An 18,877-nucleotide genomic window follows, 5' to 3' on the forward strand; every position below is an offset into this window, starting at 1 on the left:
GCAAATTTGTACGCCAGTCTCTTGATTTGACCTGTTGTGCTGCCATTCATGGTCAGCATTCCAGGGTTTGCGTCCAACAGGATAACGCTCGCTGTTGTAACCAAAATTATCTACAGAATGTCCTCATGTTGCCTTGGCCTGTGTGTGTGTGTGTGTGTGTGTGTGTGTGTGTGTGTCTACTGCTGACAAAGCCCTTAATGGCAGAAAGTTATGATTGTGTGAACTTTTTATTGTGCCTATCGCGGCAGGAGGGTATAAGATGAACATCAACAAAAGCAAAACGAGGATAATGGAACGTAGTCGAATTAAGTCGGGTGATGTTGCGGGAATTAGATTAGGAAATGAGACACTTAAAGTAGTAACGGAATTTTGCTATTTGGGGAGCAAAATAACTGATGATGGTTGAAGTAGAGAGGATATAAAATGTAGACTGGCAATGGCAAGGAAAGCGTTTCTGGGCGATAAACAGTTTAGACAAGAAGAGAATAGAAGCTTTCGAAATGTGGTGCTACAGAAGAATGCTGAAGATTAGATGGGTAGACCACATAACTAATGAGGAGGTATTGAATAGAATTAGGGAGAAGAGAAATTTGTGGCACAACTTGACTAGAAGAAGGGATCGGTTGGTAGGACATGATCTAAGGCATCAAGGGATCACTAGTTGAGTATTGGAAGGCAGCGTGGAGGGTAAAAATCGTAGAGGGAGACCAAGAGATGAATACACTAAGCAGATTCAGAAGGATATAGGCTGCAGTAGGTACTGGGAGATGAAGAAGCTTGCACAGGACAGAGTAGCATGGAGAGCTGCATCAAACCAGTCTCAGGACTGAAGACCACAACAACAACATCGCGTCTCAGCATCTCCGCTATATGGTGAGTAGCAGCTTTCCTTCTCTCGTATTGTTGCATTCCATCCTGGATTTTCCATTGTTTGATTGTTCAGTAATGTAGACAGATACCTGGAGGCCGGCGGCGGTGCGGCGCTGGTGTGTTCGGGGCAGGAGGCGGGCCGGCTGGCGTGTGGCCTGCGCGTCGGCGGCTGCTGCTGCTGCTGGGGGCGGCCGCCGCTGACGTCGGCGGGGGATGAGCGCGCGCTGCGCAGCGGGGGCGGCTGCAGTTGCGGGTGGAGGCGCGCCCCGCAGGCGCCGCACGCCGCGCACCCCAGGTCCCCCGGCGTGGAGCGCGCGCTGCGCAGCGCCCCCTGCCGCTGGCTGGGCGTCGAGCACGGCGAGCAGCTGCTAGAACTCTGCTGCTGGCCGCGCCCGCCCTGCCGGCTGTGGGCACACCGACGCAACAAACACACGTTTATACACTACCGGACATTCAAATTTCTACACCAAGAAGAAATGCAGATGATAAACGGGTATTCATTGCACAAATATATTATACTAGAACTGACATGTGCACGCAGTTTGGGTGCATAGAGCCTGAGAAATCAGTATCCAGAACAACCACCTGTGGCCGTAATAACGGCCTTGATACGCCTGGGCATTGAGTCAAACAGAGCTTGGATGGCGTGTACAGGTACAGCTGCCTATACAGCTTCAACACGATACCACAGTTCATCAAGAGTAGTGACTGGCGTATTGTGACGAGCCAGTTGCTCGGCCACCATTGACCAGACGTTCTCAATTGGTGAGAGATCTGCAGAATGTGCTGGCCAGGGCAGCAGTCGCACATTTTCTGTATCCGGAGAGGCCCGTACGGGACCTGCAACATGCGGTCGTGCATTATCCTGCTGAAATGTAGGGTTTCGCAGGGATCGAATGAAGGGTAGAGCCACGGGTCGTAACACATCTGAAATGTAACGTCCGCTGTTCAAAGTGCCAGCAGTGCGAGCAGGAGGTGACCGAGACGTGTAACCAATGGCACCCCATACCATCACGCCGGGTGATACGGCAGCCAGTATGGCGATGACGAATACACGCTTCCAAGGTGCGTTCACCACGATGTCTCCAAACACGGATGCGACCATCATGATGCTGTAATCAGAACCGGGATTCATCCGAAAAAATGACGTTTTGCCATTCGTGCACCCAGGTTCGTCGTTGAGTACACAATCGCAGGCGCTCCTGTCTGTGATGCAGCGTCAAGGGTAACCGCAGTCATGGTCTCCGAGCTGTAGTCCATGCTGCTGCAAACGTAGTCGAACAGTTCGTGCAGATGGTTGTTGTCTTGCAAACGTCCCCATCTGTTGACTCAGGGATCGAGACGTGGCTGCACGATCCGTTACAGCCATGCGGATAAGATGCCTGTCGTCTCGACTGCTAGTGATACGAGGCCGTTGGGATCCAGCACGGCGTTCCGCATTACCCTCCTGAACGCACCGATTCCATATTCTGCTAACAGTCATTGGATCTCAACCAATGCGAGCAGCAATTCGCGATACGATAGATCGCAATCGCGATAGGCTACATCCGAGCTTTATCAAACTCGGAAACGTGATGGTGCGCATTTCTCCTTCTTACACGACGCATCACAACAACGTTTCACCAGGCAACGCCGGTCAACTGCTGTTTGTGTGTGAGAAATCGGTTGGAAATTTTCCTCATGTCAGCACGTTGTAGGTGTCGCCACCGGTGCCAACCTCGTGTGAATGCTCTGAAAAGCTAATGATTTGCATATCACAGCATCTTCTTGCTGTCGATTAAATTTCGCGTCTGTAGCACGTCATCTTCGTGGTGTCGCAATTTTAATGGCCTGTAGTGTAGTCTCACTCACTGCAGCCGCTCCTGGATGGATGGGTGGGTGGATCGTGGGGTTCAAGGGACCAAAACACTGGGTCGATGCTTCAGTGCCATTCTACATTCGTCTGTCTCCACTGAATTTGTCAGACATTCAGTCACCCCCGGTTCATCATTATCTTCGATCCGTCGTACCACTGGTGCTACAGTGACCACAACGACCATTTATCGCCCTCCTCTGTACTCCAGGTAGCCCATTGCAGCGGCGCCAGACACAACTGAAGTAAGAGTGTCTTTAGAGATGAGTTCCGCTTCGAACTGAGCCCCAGTGATAAACTAAGCTGTGTCTCGAAACGCCCCGGACAGCGGTGGGATACAACTCTGAATGTCGCCTGCCACACGGCCCATCATCCTGGAGTGATGGTGGGGCGCCATTTCTTTTCATAGAAGGTCCGCTTTGGTAGCCATCCACGGCACACCACAGCACAGCACTACGCTGACGATAGTCTACGTCCTGTTTTGTAGCCCTTCATGACAAGACGTCGTGGGTTTACATTTCAGCAAGATAATGTCCACCCACACGCGGCGAGATTTCTACTGCCTGTCTCCGTGCTTGCCAGACCCTGCCTTGGTCAGCTAGGCCGCCGGATTTCTCCCCAACTGAGAATGTTTGGAGCATTATGGGGAGGGCCGTCCAACCAGCTCGGGACCTTGACGATCTAATTCGGTAGTTGGACAGAATTTGGTACGATATCCCTCAGAAAGACATCCAACCACTCTGTCAATGCCAAGCCGAATAAGTGCTTGCATAAGGATCACAGGTGGACCAACGCATTACTGACTTGCTCAGTTTGGAAGCTCGTTCTCTTAAGTAACTCCTCCAGTTTTCCTGATACTGCGTTCTTTCATTTTTCTGTGCATGTACATGACATCTACTGACTCTGATCCTTGTGTTTCAACCCTACGTTGCCGTACCAATGCAGGCGCCTAACGGCAAATCATGACACTAACACTACTAGCAGCTCAAATCATGTAGCGTACAGTCTATACATTTTCCTATAAAACCAGGTAACCATACGGTAAACAGTTTTCCGTCTGTACTGGCTCAAGTAGCGAAAGTTTGACTGTAGTCAACCTGTAGTTTCCAGCACAGAGGCTCACTTGCACAGTAAAATTTACCTAAGGTCCAGTTCGGAATCCTAGCACCCATTTTCAAATTACAGTTGTCGCCGCTTAGTCTTACGGTGCCATAAACAATGGCCAGTCCCGGATCCTCTCCCAGTACATCTCTTACTTGAAAAATGCTTTGCAAGTGAACATTATTTAAAAGAATTTGCAGTATAAATCTGCATCTAAAAGCATGGTAGTCGTGACATAAAAGTGTGGTATTAAAATTGCTCCAAAAGCAATAAACCGTAATCTTAACCGGACAATCATACTCGCTATGCGAACGGCACGTGGGGGATTGTAATATAAGGGGCAATCAAATGAAAACGAGACAGATGGGATAAAATGGAGTACACTGTTCTCTATATCAAAAGAAAACACAGTAATTGTTAAAGCATTTACCCGACTGTGAGACAAGGCGGTCAGTGCATTCATGGCAAAATGTCTGCGGTTATCTGCGGAACCATGGCTGCATCTACGCGTGCACTTCTTCGTCCGAAGCAAATCGACGGTCATGAACGTTTTTCTTCAAGGTTCCAAAAATATGTAAATGTGGAGAGATCGGGACTGTATGGAGGAGGTGGAAGCGCTTTCCAGCGAAACTTTTGCAGCGTAGCATGCCGGCGGGCATTTTCCTGCAACTGAATGAGATTCTGTCCGTCAACATTCCTGGGCGTTTGAAGTTGATGGCGCCCTTCAGTTTTTACACAGCGTCCATGTCGAGTCCGGTCCCCCAGGAACGTTGACGGACGGCAGATTCTTTAGCAGGATAATGCCTGCCCTCATTGTTCCACAGGCAAGTGCACATATTTCCCAGTAAGGCACTGACTGTCTAGTGTGACGGTGGGATAAATGCATTAGCAATTATGGCGATTACTTTTGAAGTTATTACTTTTGTAGTTATTTTTTCCCATGTCTCGTTTTCATTTGACTTCCCCTGGTATATTTCTAGATTCCTCACTTAGCAGAGGTTCTTGTGACTTGGTAAGGAGGCTTTCATGGGACAGATTGCTGTTGCAGGCTATCTAGCGTCTCCGTGATGCTTCTCTACAAGTAAAAAGAACCTATCCCCATCCATGCTGTCATTTGCGTACGTTCTCTACCCCCCCCCCCCCCCCATTAGTAATATTTGGCACACGTCGCAGACTGTTGAGCTATGTTCTGTGACGGGTCCCACGAGAGTTTTGTAATCAACATCCTATGTAGACTGAACATTTTCCAAGTATTCTACCCACTTATACGAAGTCTGCCACCTGATTTATCTACGACTGAGGATATGTTCAAATGGTTCAAAAGGCTCTGAGCACTATGGGACTTAACATCTGAGGTCATCAGTCCCCTAGAACTTAGAACTACTTAAACCTAACTAACCTAAGGACATCACACACATCCGTGCCCGACGCAGGATTCGAACCTGAGACCTTAGCGGTCGCGCGGTTCCAGACTGATGCGCTTAGAACCGCTCGGCCACAGCGGCCGGCTTGAGGATATGTGATTATTCCATTTCATACCCATACAAATTATCCCAGCTTCCTTTATGAGTCGGCCAATTCCAGCTGTGACTCATTGTTATTGTAGTCTCAGGATGTTACGATATTTAGTGTTCTGAGGTTCAGAAAGTAACATGTCTTAATTACGATAACTTGCCAATCTTTGTACCAGACTGAAATCTTATCAAGGAACGACTGAATGTTTTTGCATATTTTCTCTGATCGTACTCCATCATGGGTCACTGCATCATTTACAAAAGTGTGAGGTTATTGCTAATCTTGCATCTCAGGTCTTTAATGTGCCGTAACGAGAACCCCAGAATACTCCCCCGGGGCACGCCCGAAGTTCTTCCACATCTCTCGACTCTGCGCCAAAGACGACGTGCTGTGTCCTTCCTACCAATCAAGTCCACAGTAATGACCTCTTTACGTACCAGAGCCATCACAAGAAGAAGGAGCTAGTATTTAATTTCTGAATGGACGATCGACATAACTGTTTATACTGTCTTACCAGCGATTTACATCCGTCATTACCTTTTTTTTGTTATGAGTACACCCACCCGGATGGCCGTGCATGCTAATGCGCCGCTTCTGAGACGTGGAGGTTCTCTTGCGCCGCGTCGAATCCGCCAGCTGATTAACGACGTATGTCGGGGTGCCGGCCAGCCCGAATGCGGCTGTTAGGCGGTTTACCACGCCCTAGCAAGTGAGTACCGGGCTGGTAGCCAAGTTCTGCCTCACTTGCACGATACGCAAACCGGGGTGGCATGGTTGGGGCATCCGGCAACCCCTTAAATTAAAGGTGCAAAAACTTTTAAACCCATGCCGACACGGGACAAAGGCACAAGAAAAGATGATTTTTTTTTGTTATCAGCACGGCACTAAAATTTTAGATGCAGGTTTATACTGTAAATTATTTTGAATACTGTGTCATTTTGCAATCCCTGCTGTTACGTACGAGATATAAACCCGGCTAGGGCACTAGACAACCGCCCTAAAATACTACTACTTAGGGACAGTTAACCTCCTATCGATAACAGCAACACACAAACATAACAAATACTGATGAACCTCTGCAGCACAGCAAAATTAACTGGCACTGCCAGGTGTAAACTAGCCGATCTACCGGCAATGGGTTGGGTCGGGTTGTTTGGGGGAGGAGACCAAACAGCGAGATCATCGGTTTCATCGGATTAGGGAAGGAAGTCAGCCGTGCCCTTTCAAAGGAACCATCCCGGCATTTGCCTGAAGCGATTTAGGGAAATCACGGAAAACCTACACCAGGATGGCCGGACGCGGGATTGAACCGTCGTCCTCCCGAATGAGGGTCCAGTGTGCTAACAACTGCGTCATCTCGGTCGGTACCGGCAATGCAGGGAAGCCGTATTGAATACTAAACGCAAACAAACCCAACCAAAACCCTTAAACAGTGATCGATTTATGACCAGTCGAGCACTTATATGACAGTCTTGGCTTGTTACAGGTACAGACGCTGCAGCTGGGTCAGGAGGCTAGACAGGTATCCAGCCCAGCAGCACCCCTCCTCGAAAGGACTGAAGCTCTTTATGACGACCTAAGTAATGACAACGGTACCGAGCACTGCACAATACCCAAAACTAGCAACCACTCTACCCCTGCATGATCTGTCGCAGATGGCAACAAAAGCGCTACTGCTTTTACTACCCGACCAGACTATCGCAGGGTTTTTTTTCCCTTGGCCCTTTACATATATAGCATCTCCCTCAGAGTAAATAGACCGTTAACTGAATCCTGAAAATGGATGCTTGACATTCGAAACTTGTCATTAAATAAATTTTGCTTTCGAAAGATATCCAGAAATCGATCTGTTATCCTTGGATATCGAGCCACATCGGCGTAAGTGGCAGCGAACGGGCTAACCAGATTGCGAAAAACGTACAAATAACTCGCACCTACTGTAATATTCGTCACGCACTCACAAGGCTGATATATATATATATACGACTAAAAAAGAATGGTAATCGTTACGTAGTGATGACGTCAGCCGCAAAGCGAAAGGAAGCTTACTCCGTTGACAGATTAATAGCGTACCAGATGACCTTCAAAACATCTAGTGACGTTAACACCCTCTCCGAATTGTATTACTGTACTGTTGGAAATGGTATCCTGCATTTTGACTGGCGTGTGTAAAATGTGAACAACAAAGGGATAAAACACTACATGGAGAACTCCGATTTACTCTAAGCTTTTTAAGCTATGAAGCCTGTACGTGTGTTTACAGATTCATTAGGATTTGTAACAGGATCTTTGATGATACTTTAAGACTGTTCTTATCACTTGACTCGTTCCTTAATTTACTAGTTTTAAGGATAATCTTAACTTTAAACGAGGCACGTTCACGCCATGTGTGTAACGTAACTAGAGTTTAATTTTGCCTCATGTTTCCGAGTTCACTACTTGGCTGTGTGGGCCGTTGCTAGGAATAACGTGCTGTTACACTCCTTGAGTCTCTCTCCAGAAATTCTAACAGTTTCTTTGTGAAGAATGCTAACCTAACCACAGAAAAATGTATTGTAGACAACATTGCAGTGAGTTGCGCGGGGGTAATTGTTGGACTTCAGACCAATGGCTTGTATTCGAAGAGATTAAAGTGTCGAAACTGAACGTTTTAGCCAAAAAATCTTCCCCGATAAGGCTGCAGCTGAATGCAGAGTACGTGGGAACGCTTTACTGTTCGCAGACGTAAAAAAAAGTCGCTCAATGAAAACACTTCTGAGAAGTGAGTTTATCTGATGGAATAAGTCTGTGGATTTATGGTCCCTAATCTCTGGCTACCCGGATAACGTTTCTCTTTTGTCTCTGTACAAGTGTCGTCCATTAAGCAACTGATAGTACCACGTGCCTGTTCCCAGGTGTTGTTTTCTGTTTACGAAATGTTCGGATATGATAACTGAACGGCTAAATCCTGTCAATGAACTTCTGACATCATTACACATACTAAATCATTTGTAACCGATTTTGACTAGAGATTGCGCTGTTCTGTCACTTTTAAAGCGTATTTTAACACATTGCAGGTTTTTAATGTCAACAGACTTTAGTGTTAATTTCGTGCATCGTATTAGATGTTTTGGGAAAGTCTGCAACTGTGTCATTCATGATTTAAATAATGAACACTACACCAGTTACTTATATTTCAATCAAGACATAAGTGTTATCGCTGAGTGATTGTAGGGGTATAGGAAGATTTGACTAGAATTTCCATTTGCTGTGATGAGTGGCAGCTCGATCTAAGAGTGAAACAACGTAAGAATGCAGATAAGTAGGAAAAACAATGCTGTATTGTTCGATTACTGTATTATTAGTGGTGTACTGCTTGACACAGCCACGTCGTTTAAATGTATAGGCATGACGTTGCAAACGGACACGCTTTGTGGGGTAGCTGAACCGCCCACTTCGGTTTACTGAGAGAATTCTAGGAAAGTGCAGGTCATCTGTAAAGGAGACCGCATACACATCACTTGCGCGACTAATTGCGAGTACTGCTTCAGTACGACGATCTGCACCAGGCCGGATTGTTCCACTGGTTAAAAATAAGAATAACAAGACTATTCCACAAGATGTCGGGATTGCAGCCGGATCTCATCGACTTCTTTCCACGATATTTCGGCTGACAACCTTACAGCCATCAAAAGGCGAGTGTTTGACAGTGTCAGCCGAAATATCGTGGAAAGAAGTCGATGAGATCCGGCTGCAATCCCGAAATCTTGTGGAATATTCGATACGCCGGGAAAACTTCAAGAGTCAATAACAAGACTATTAGGGTGTGACTCAGTTCGACGTGGAGGCTGTTAGAGATCCACCACAAGGTCTCAGCGGGGAAGCACGAGAAAGAGGTCAGTCACGTTTTCTAAAGAGGCCAGCCACGTTCTCTCCGAAGGCATTACCCCGCCGGTTACCTTAAGCCAATAAAAGAAACCACGGAAAACCCAGATCTGGATGACCGGAAGGCTGTTAGAACCGCCGTCCTCCCAGATGCGAGTGCAGTTTCTTTATTTCTTCTTTCTTCTTACTATCGCGCCACATCACTCGCTTTCCTTGTTTTGGAAGATATTTGTGTTTGAACACCTTTTTCGCAGTAATAGCTGAATGAGTTAGGTACTCAGCTGATGAATGGGGATGATGTTCAAAAATACAGAGGAAGTTTTTAATTTGATCCATTCTGTACAGCTACAGTAAAGTAACGGTATCTGAAAGCTTAACATAACAAAACTTACTGCTTGTGTTAAGTTAACGCAACGTCTTATTATCTATGAGCTTTTCAGAGAGGCGGTCCCGCACCTCCCAATAAATCTTGTTCCCGCCGATAAAGTTCGAGGACGGCGGGGCCGCTTTGCTTCCCCTAGCCCCTCTTCCTCCTGTAATAGTTTCCACCAACACTGTGCACTTCGTAGTTACGATGCCCAGACCTGCTTTAAATATCGCCAAGACGACAAGAGCGAACACGCAAAATTGCTTCTCTGTAGATACGTAGTTTCTGCGAAATGGATCGAAGACGATTGTCGAAATATTGAGGATACCGAAATGATTGGAAAGGAGAACTGTGGACAGCAATATTTCTTTAGTTGGCCGCAAAACGAATACGCGACAGTGCCTTGCGCCGTGACAGGATGTAGAGTTAGCAATGCCGCCAATAGCGCGGGGTCGTCTTACAGTGCCACGCGATAAAAGTGAAGAAGGGCAGAAGAAAAGGGCAAGAGGGAGGGAGAGGTAGCAAGAAGAGGAAGAAGAAGAAAGTATTAGACGGCACTAAAATGAAATAGAGGCGGTGGTGTATCAAAAGAAATCATAAGCCGATTCAGTTTAGCCGCGCGGGATTAGCCGAGCGGTCTCAGGTGCTACAGTCATGAACTGTGCGGCTGGTCCCGGCGGAGGTTAGAGTCTTCCCTCGGGCATGGGTGTGTGTGTGTCTGTCCTTAGGATAATTTAGGTTAAGTAGTGTGCAACTAGGAACTAATGACCTTAGCAGTTAAGTCCCATAAGATTTCACACACATTTGAATATTTTTGATTCAGTTTAGACTACGATGAGCAACAGTTCCAGTGCTTATTTCTAGTTATCGGCTACTAGATGGAGCCACTGTCGTTATGCCAGGTGCACTAAGGAGGCGAAAGTGTAAAAGATATGTTTTATATTAGTTGTTTCATTTCTAACGGCTTTGCATTAACTGGCAATGAGCAATGGAGGTGACATCCAGTTACTGTTCCAAGCAATGCGACGCTGTTGAACTGGTTGTTGTTCCATGTGTTGAATTTTATCGTACAAATAGAAGTTACTCAAATGTTGCAATGTTTAATTGCGTTTTAAAAATGTGTGGTCTCAATAAAAGAGACTGCCGCCAGCCCGCCCCGGATGGGGAATTTAAATTCAATAAAGAAAAAAAAAAGAATAAAATAGAAGAAGAAACAAGCTAATTAGCGATATGAAACTGACTGATGACAGGATCAGGCATAAAAACGATGTCTGTTCCGGGCGCTCGTCGCCTCAGTTGTGCCACTGGTGGCTTGGTGTGAAATGTCGCAAATCTCTGTGTGACAATGCAGGCATCTGACAGTTGTGACAGAAAACATGCCTCGTCAAATACAGTGTGAGCAACAGGGAACTGGCCTGAAAATATGTCATGCACCTTAAAACACGCAACCGAGCCTACATCACCTGCAGCCGAGATGGATGAGGTAAGTTGGGTTGCCTACCTTAAAGTGCAGAGATTTTCTGGGCCGTTTTACACTGCCTCGAAATAAAGTGAATCACCCAGGATTCATGGTCGGACGCCAATGTAACATTGTACACGTACACATGTAAATGATTAGAGTTGCAATTCTTTGTGACAGATAGAACAGCCGCCCCAGTGCATTAGACCTGGTATGGTATACAAGAGCGTGCAGCGTTAGATGTTCAGTGATCACATGGATATGCCTCGCACTCATGTGAGGCAGCATTATTATCACCTAACACAGTTTGGAGGGCGCTTTATTGTAGGCTGCTTTTGAACAGCTGATCAAATCGTGCAATATCCAGATTGGTGTGGCATTCGGATGTGACAGTGGCCCAATGTTGGACTGCATGGCGTGTGAGGGCAGGCATACTCGCCGTGCTGGTCGACTGCAAGGGGGATCGCCGTGTTGTGCACCAAACTCCTGGTGACCCATTCACATCTGTGCCTACCCTCTGAGACCAAGTTGCGGACTCCCTGCGACATCCCACAGCACTAGTTTGGACACTAGTGGCAGCGGATTACAGTATTACCGACCCATGCTTAGGCTGATGGTAACACCACAACACGTACGGCTGTGTTTGGGGTGGTGCCCTGGCTCGGGAGCATGGACTGCTGATGTGTGGCGTCGTATTGTGTTCGGTGATGAATCATGGTTCTGTCCTACCCGGATGACCATCGACTGGGACTACGGCTGCCATTCATTCTTCGTATGCTTTAGAGTGGCACAACGGTGTTACTCTCGGCGCCATTGTGTGGGGAGCCATTGGATATGACTTCGGGTCACGAGTGGAAGTGATCGAGGGAACTTGGAAGGTACGGCAGCACGTATATGGAGATCCTGCATCCTCACAAGTTACATGGCATGCCACACTATCGTGATGCCATGTCTCAACAGGGAAACGCTCGTCCACGCATGAGACACGTGCTTTTGAGCTTTCTGCTTGACACTGAGGTAATCCAGTAGCCAGCAAGATCCCAAGATCTGCCCACGACATAACGTGTGGGGCGACCTCGGACGTCAGCTCTGTCCCACTGCCAGTATTCAGGACATGAAGGAATAAGTACAAGAGGTGTGGGCCAGCGTGCCTCTGGAAAGGGTACAGCGACTTTGTGAGACAATTCCCAATCCAATCCGTACAAAGATCGATACAAGACGGGTTGCAACGTCATACTGCTAAGAGAGCTCCTACTGATAAGTTCTTTGTAAATTTGACTCGATTTTGTATTCACTGAAATAACATAAATTATCCTGTCAACTCTTGAAGTTTCATTTCGTATGCATCTCCTCTTCTGATTGCTTCACATCTGTTGTCCGGCAGTGTACACTGAGGTGACAAAAGTCATGGGTTAGCGATATCAAAATATACAGACGCTGGTAGTATCGTGTACACAAGGTATAAAAGGGCGGCGCATTGGCCGGATCTGTCATTTACACTCAGATGATTTATGTGGAAAGGTTTCCGACACGATTATGGCCGCACGACGGGATGTAACACTTTGGACGCTGAATGGTAGTGGGACATTCCATTTTCGAAAACGCTAGGTAATTCAGTACTCAGATCCACAGTGTCAGAGCAGTTGTTGTTGTTGTGGTCTTCAGTCCTGAGACTGGTTTGATGCAGCTCTCCATGCTACTCTATCCTGTGCAAGCTTTTTCATCTCCCAGTACCTACTGCAACCTACATCCTTCTGAATCTGCTTAGTGTATTCATCTCTTGGTCTCCCTCTACGATTTTTACCCTCCACGCTGCCCTCCAATACTAAATTGGTGATCCCTTGATGCCTCAGAACATGTCCTACCAACCGATCCCTTGTTCTGGTCAAGTTGTGCCACAAACTTCTCTTCTCCCCAATTCTATTCAATACTTCCTCATTAGTTATGAGATCTACCCATCTAATCATCAGCATTCTTCTGTAGCACCACATTTCGAAAGCTTCTATTCTCTTCTTGTCCAAACTATTTATCGTCCATGTTTCACTTCCATAATGGCTACACTCCATACGAATACTTTCAGAAATGACTTCCTGACACTTAAATCAATACTGGATGTTAACAAATTTCTCTTCTTCAGAAACGCTTTCCTTGCCATTGCCAGTCTACATTTTATATCCTCTCTACTTCGACCATCATCAGTTATTTTGCTCCCCAAATAGCAAAACTCCTTTACTACTTTAAGTGCCTCATTTCCTAATCTAATTCCCTCAGCATCACCCGACTTAATTAGACTACATTCCATTATCCTTGTTTTGTTTTTGTTGATGTTCATCTTATATCCTCCTTTCAAGACACTGTCCATTCCGTTCAACTGCTCTTCCAAGTCCTTTGCTGTCTCTGACAGAATTACAATGTCATCGGCGAACCTCAAAGTTTTTATTTCTTCTCCATGAATTTTAATACCTACTCCGAATTTTTCTTTTGTTTCCTTTACTGCTTGCTCAATATACAGATTGAACAACATCGGGGAGAGGCTACAACCCTGTCTTACTCCCTTCCCAACCACTGCTTCCCTTTCATGTCCCTCGACTCTTATAACTGCCATCTGGTTTCTGTACAAATTGTAAATAGCCTTTCGCTCCCTGTATTTTACCCCTGCCACCTTTAGAATTTGAAAGAGAGTATTCCAGTCAACATTGTCAAAAGCTTTCTCTAAGTCTACAAACGCTAGAAACGTAGGTTTGCCTTTCCTTAATCTTTCTTCTAAGATAAGTCGTAAGGTCAGTATTGCCTCACGTGTTCCAGTGTTTCTACCGAATCCAAACTGATCTTCCCCGAGGTTGGCTTCTACTAGTTTTTCCATTCGTCTATAAAGAATTCGTGCTAGTATTTTGCAGCTGTGACTTATTAAGCTGATAGTTCGGTAATTTTCACATCTGTCAACACCTGCTTTCTTTGGGATTGGAATTATTATATTCTTCTTGAAGTCTGAGGGTATTTCGCCTGTTTCATACATCTTGCTCACCAGATGGTAGAGTTTTGTCAGGACTGGCTCTCCCAAGGCTGTCAGTAGTTCTAATGGAATGTTGTCTACTCCGGGGGCCTTGTTTCGACTCAGGTCTTTCAGTGCTCTGTCAAACTCTTCACGCAGTATCATATCTCCCATTTCATCTTCATCTACATCCTCTTCCATTTCCATAATATTGTCCTCAAGTACATCGCCCTTGTATAGACCCTCTATATACTCCTTCCACCTTTCTGCTTTCCCTTCTTTGCTTAGAACTGGGTTTCCATCTGAGCTCTTGATATTCATACAAGTCGTTCTCTTATCTCCAAAGGTCTCTTTAATTTTCCTGTAGGCGGTATCTATCTTACCCCTAGTGAGATAGGCCTCTACATCCTTACATTTGTCCTCTACCCATCCCTGCTTAGCCATTTTGCACTTCCTGTCGATCTCATTTTTGAGACGTTTGTATTCCTTTTTGCCTGTTTCACTTACTGCATTTTTATATTTTCTCCTTTCATCAATTAAATTCAATATTTCTTCTGTTACCCAAGGATTTCTACTAGCCCTCGTCTTTTTACCTACTTGATCCTCTGCTGCCTTCACTACTTCATCCCTCAAAGCTACCCATTCTTCTTCTACTGTATTTATTTCCCCCATTCCTGTCAATTGCTCCCTTATGCTCTCCCTGAATCTCTGTACAACCTCTGGTTCTTTTAGTTTATCCAGGTCCCATCTCCTTAAATTCCCACCTTTTTGCAGTTTCTTCAGTTTTAATCTACAGGTCATAAGCAATAGATTGTGGTCAGAGTCCACATCTGCCCCTGGAAATGTCTTACAATTTAAAACCTGGTTCCTAAATCTCTGTCTTACCATTATATAATCTATCTGATACCTTTTAGTATCTCCAGGGTTCTTCCATGTATACAACCTTCTTTCATGATTCTTAAACCAAGTGTTAGTTATGATTATGTTGTGCTCTGTGCAAAATTCGACCAGGCGGCTTCCTCTTTCATTTCTGTCCCCCAATCCATATTCACCTACTATGTTTCCTTCTCTCCCATTTCCTACACTCGAATTCCAGTCACCCATGACTATTAAATTTTCATCTCCCTTCACAATCTGAATAATTTCTTTTATTTCATCATACATTTCTTCAATTTCTTCGTCATCTGCAGAGCTAGTTGGCATTGTCAGAGCAGAGTAAACCAAATTGCAGGCACTACATTACCTCCAGTCAGGGCTTCTACTTAACGACCGAGAGGAGCGCCTTTTCATAGAGTTGTCAGTGCTAACAGACAAGCAGCACTGCGTGAAATGAAGCAGAAATCAATGTGGAGCTTACAACGAACGTATCCGCTGGGACAGCGTGGCGAAATTTGGTGTTAATGTGCTGTGGCAGTAGAAGACAGACGCGAGTGCCTTTGCTAACAGCACGACGTTGTCTGGAGCGCCTCGCCTATGCTGGTGATCCCACCGATTGGACCCAGACGGACTGGAAAACCGTAGCCTGGTTAGGCGACTACCGATTTCAGTTCATAAGAGCCGATTGTAGAGTCCGAGTATTGCGCACATCTCAAGAAGCCAAGTTGCCAACAAGGCAATGTGCAAACTGGTGGTGGCTACATATCTGTGTGGGCTGTGTTTGCATGGAATGGACTAGGTTCTCTCGACCAACTGAACTTGTTGACTGCAAATGCTTATGTTCGGCTACTTGGTGACCATTTGGAGCCATTCATGGTGGCCTTCTTGTTCCCAAACAACGATGGAATTTTTATGAATGTCAATGCACCAGGCCACAGTTGTTCATGATTAATTTGAAGAATATTTTGGGCAATTCCAGCGAATGATTTGGACACCCGCATCGCCTGAAAGAATACCACCGAGTATGTATGGGATATAATTGAGAGGAGCCGGCCGGTGTGGCCGTGCGGTTAAAGGCGCTTCAGTCTGGAACCGCGTGACCGCTACGGTCGCAGGTTCGAATCCTGCCTCGGGCATGGATGTGTGCGATGTCCTCAGGTTAGTTAGGTTTAATTAGTTCTAAGTTCTAGGCGACTGATGACCTCAGAAGTTAAGTCGCATAGTGCTCAGAGCCATTTGAACCATTTTTTATAATTGAGAGGTCAGTTCGTGCGCAAATTCTTGCAGCGACAGCACTTTCGGATTTATGGAGGCAGCATGGTTCAAATGGCTCTGAGCACTATGGGACTTAACATCTGAGGTCATCAGTCCCCTAGAACTTAGAACTACTTAAACCTAATAACCCAAGGACATCACACACATCCATGCCCGAGGCAGGATTCGAACCTGCGACCGTAGCGGTCGCGCGGTTCCAGACTGTAGCGCCTAGAACCGCTCGGCCACTCTGGCCGGCGCACTAGGGGTTTGCATGTCTTTAACTTCTTCCCTAAGTCATCTGAATTAAGGATGCCATGATTAGATTTAAACTTGCTTTTGATTTTGATCAGGTCTTTTAATACTCTGCCTAATCGAAACATACAAAAAAGACAGACAGCCATCTTTTTCTATTTCCATAGTGATTTGAATGTTGTTATGAATGGACCTGAGGTGACGCAGAACCTCTAGTTTCCATTAATTTATGGCTACAGAAACATCTTTTTATGACTTCAATATTGAAGAGCCGATGGAAATATACATGGCAGAAAATCTAATGAGCCGGCCGGTGTGGCCGAGCGGTTCTAGGCGCTTCAGTCTAGGACCGCGCGACCGCTACAGTCGCAGGTTCGAATCCTGCCTCGGGCATGGATGTGTGTGATGTCCTTAGGTTAGTTAGCTTTAAGTAGTTCTAAGTTCTAGGCGACTGATGACCTCAGCAGTTAAGTCCCATAGTGCTCAGAGTCATTTGAACCATTTGAAAATCTGATGAACAGTGATACCAGGTGCTACTTGGATAATGCATGTCATCCCATAATTTCCACTATTTGTTCCAAATGACAGGGTAAGCCGATGGCCACGGCGAGCAGCAACCATGAGGACAGTTGTGTTCTGCATTTCCGTCAGCGAGGGCGCTGCTTCCTGTGTACTGCGGTCCCTCTGTCTTAGTCCATGCACGGAATACACACAGCGCGCTAATGAGTTACTGGAGGGGGAAGTCTTCTTCAGCCTTTGATGAGTCACATGAAGATGGCTGGCAAGTGCCTAGTTGAGAGCTCGTGACGTGTGGTGCAGAACGAACGGCTGCAATGCCGAAACGTCGCCAGAAAAATTTTAAAATTCACACGAATCTGATTGACCGCTATAGCTGATTTCGTAAATGAAAAGGATAATGTGAATTTCTCCCTCTCTACTGGCCAGTAGCTAGACTTACCTGTTGTTGTCAGCGGCGCCCCTGGCATTTCGGGTGGTGGCATTGAAGAGACGCCCGTCGTCTGGGTCGGCGTCCGCCTCTGGCGGGGGCGTTGCACGGTCACTGCATGCGGGGGTGGCCGCCTCCTCTGGCGGAGATTCTCGGGGTGAGGGCATCTCTGGAACAGCAGCCAGTGGCAGTAGTTAGGCCACTTCAAAGGCAAAACGGAAGCTCAAAATAAAGAATCAGAAAACAACGACGCCCCGTCTCCACACACGATTTAGCTGTGTATCTCACACCAGTTTCCTGTTTGAATGGCCTAACTTGGCTGTAAGAACTCCAGACATTTATTTTTCATTGTTGGCACACATACAAGAATTTTATCTAGAAACTAAAGCAGGTCGTAACTTTTCATTGAATGATTGTATCACATGTGTACATATGTGTGTATGTCGGATATTTTCCCAAACCCATGTACCTATTTCTACCAAATTTGGCACACAAACAGCAAACTTCACGAGTTACAGTATTGTTGGTGCGGAGACATGTGCAAAAAAGTGTTTTTTAGTCCCTACTGTAGAACTGGCCTGCCTTATCGATCTGATTTCCAGGGCAGCCTCAAGTCAGGGGCAAGGAACGATTTTCCAGCCCCTGATATCTAGGCTGCCCTGCACGAGAGGCATGTTGTGTTGGATGAGGAGGGAGATTAGTGTTTAACATCCCGTGGACAATGAAGTCATTAGAGATGGAGCACAAGCTGGGATTAGGGAAGGATGGAGAAGGAAAGGGTACGTGCCCTTTAGAAAGAACCGTCCTGGCATTTACCTCAAGCAGTTTAGGGAAATCGCTGAAAGCCTAAATCAGGATGGCCGGACGCGGGTTTGAAGTATCATTCTCCTGAATGCGAGTCCAGTGTGCTAACCACTGTGCTACCCTGCTCGGTACGCTGTGTTGCAGTAGCATCGTCTGCACAACTGGGTGATGGTTGAGATGGATAGAAGAGGGTGTGAACACAGAGAGGGGACAGGAGGAGATGGATAGAGAGGTATGAGCAGAGAGAGGGTTGGCAGGAGGGGATGGTTGGAAATGGCAGAGGAGATGTACAGAGAGAGGGGGAAGGAGCGAATGGTTGGAGACATATGTTGAGGGGGGAAGCAGGGGATAGGGGATGGACAGAGCAGGGAGGAAGGCAGAGACAGAGAGGGGAGGAGGTAATGGATAGGATGAGGGGGAGGAGATAATATACGAGGGCGGTTCAGAAAGTAACCTCCGATTGGTCACAGTGCGGGTTGTGGGGGGAGTAGCGACGCCATCTGTGCGTTCACGCACTCAACAGGTCAGTCGGCATCAAGCCGTGGTCGAGTGAACGTCGTACCTGCGCTAGTTTAGTTTTTGTGGCAGTTTGAAATGTGTGCTGCAATAGAAAACCCCGCCAAATGTGAAGTGCGTGCTGTCATAAGGTTTTTTACAGCCAAAGGATATTCTGCAGCAGCTATTCATCGTGAGCTTTGTGCCGTGACGAAACCTGGATTAAG

The 18,877-nt window shown here is 46.4% G+C and overlaps 1 protein-coding gene across 1 annotated transcript in view; it reads right to left on the minus strand.

Annotated features, from left to right (window-relative positions):
- The window catches only part of LOC126419398 (calcium release-activated calcium channel protein 1-like), a 134,307-nt gene that overhangs the window by 85,031 nt on the left and 30,399 nt on the right, over positions 1-18,877 (minus strand). Inside the window, exons 2-3 of the mRNA XM_050086586.1 lie at positions 17,364-17,520; positions 960-1,274 (exon numbers count right to left, since the gene is read on the minus strand). Coding sequence (XP_049942543.1) covers positions 960-1,274; positions 17,364-17,518 — 470 coding nt within the window. The 5' untranslated portion in view covers positions 17,519-17,520. The remainder of the gene's footprint in view (positions 1-959; positions 1,275-17,363; positions 17,521-18,877) is intronic.

The sequence above is a fragment of the Schistocerca serialis genome, chromosome 9, assembly GCF_023864345.2.
Source record: "Schistocerca serialis cubense isolate TAMUIC-IGC-003099 chromosome 9, iqSchSeri2.2, whole genome shotgun sequence".
Lineage (NCBI taxonomy): Eukaryota > Metazoa > Arthropoda > Insecta > Orthoptera > Acrididae > Schistocerca > Schistocerca serialis.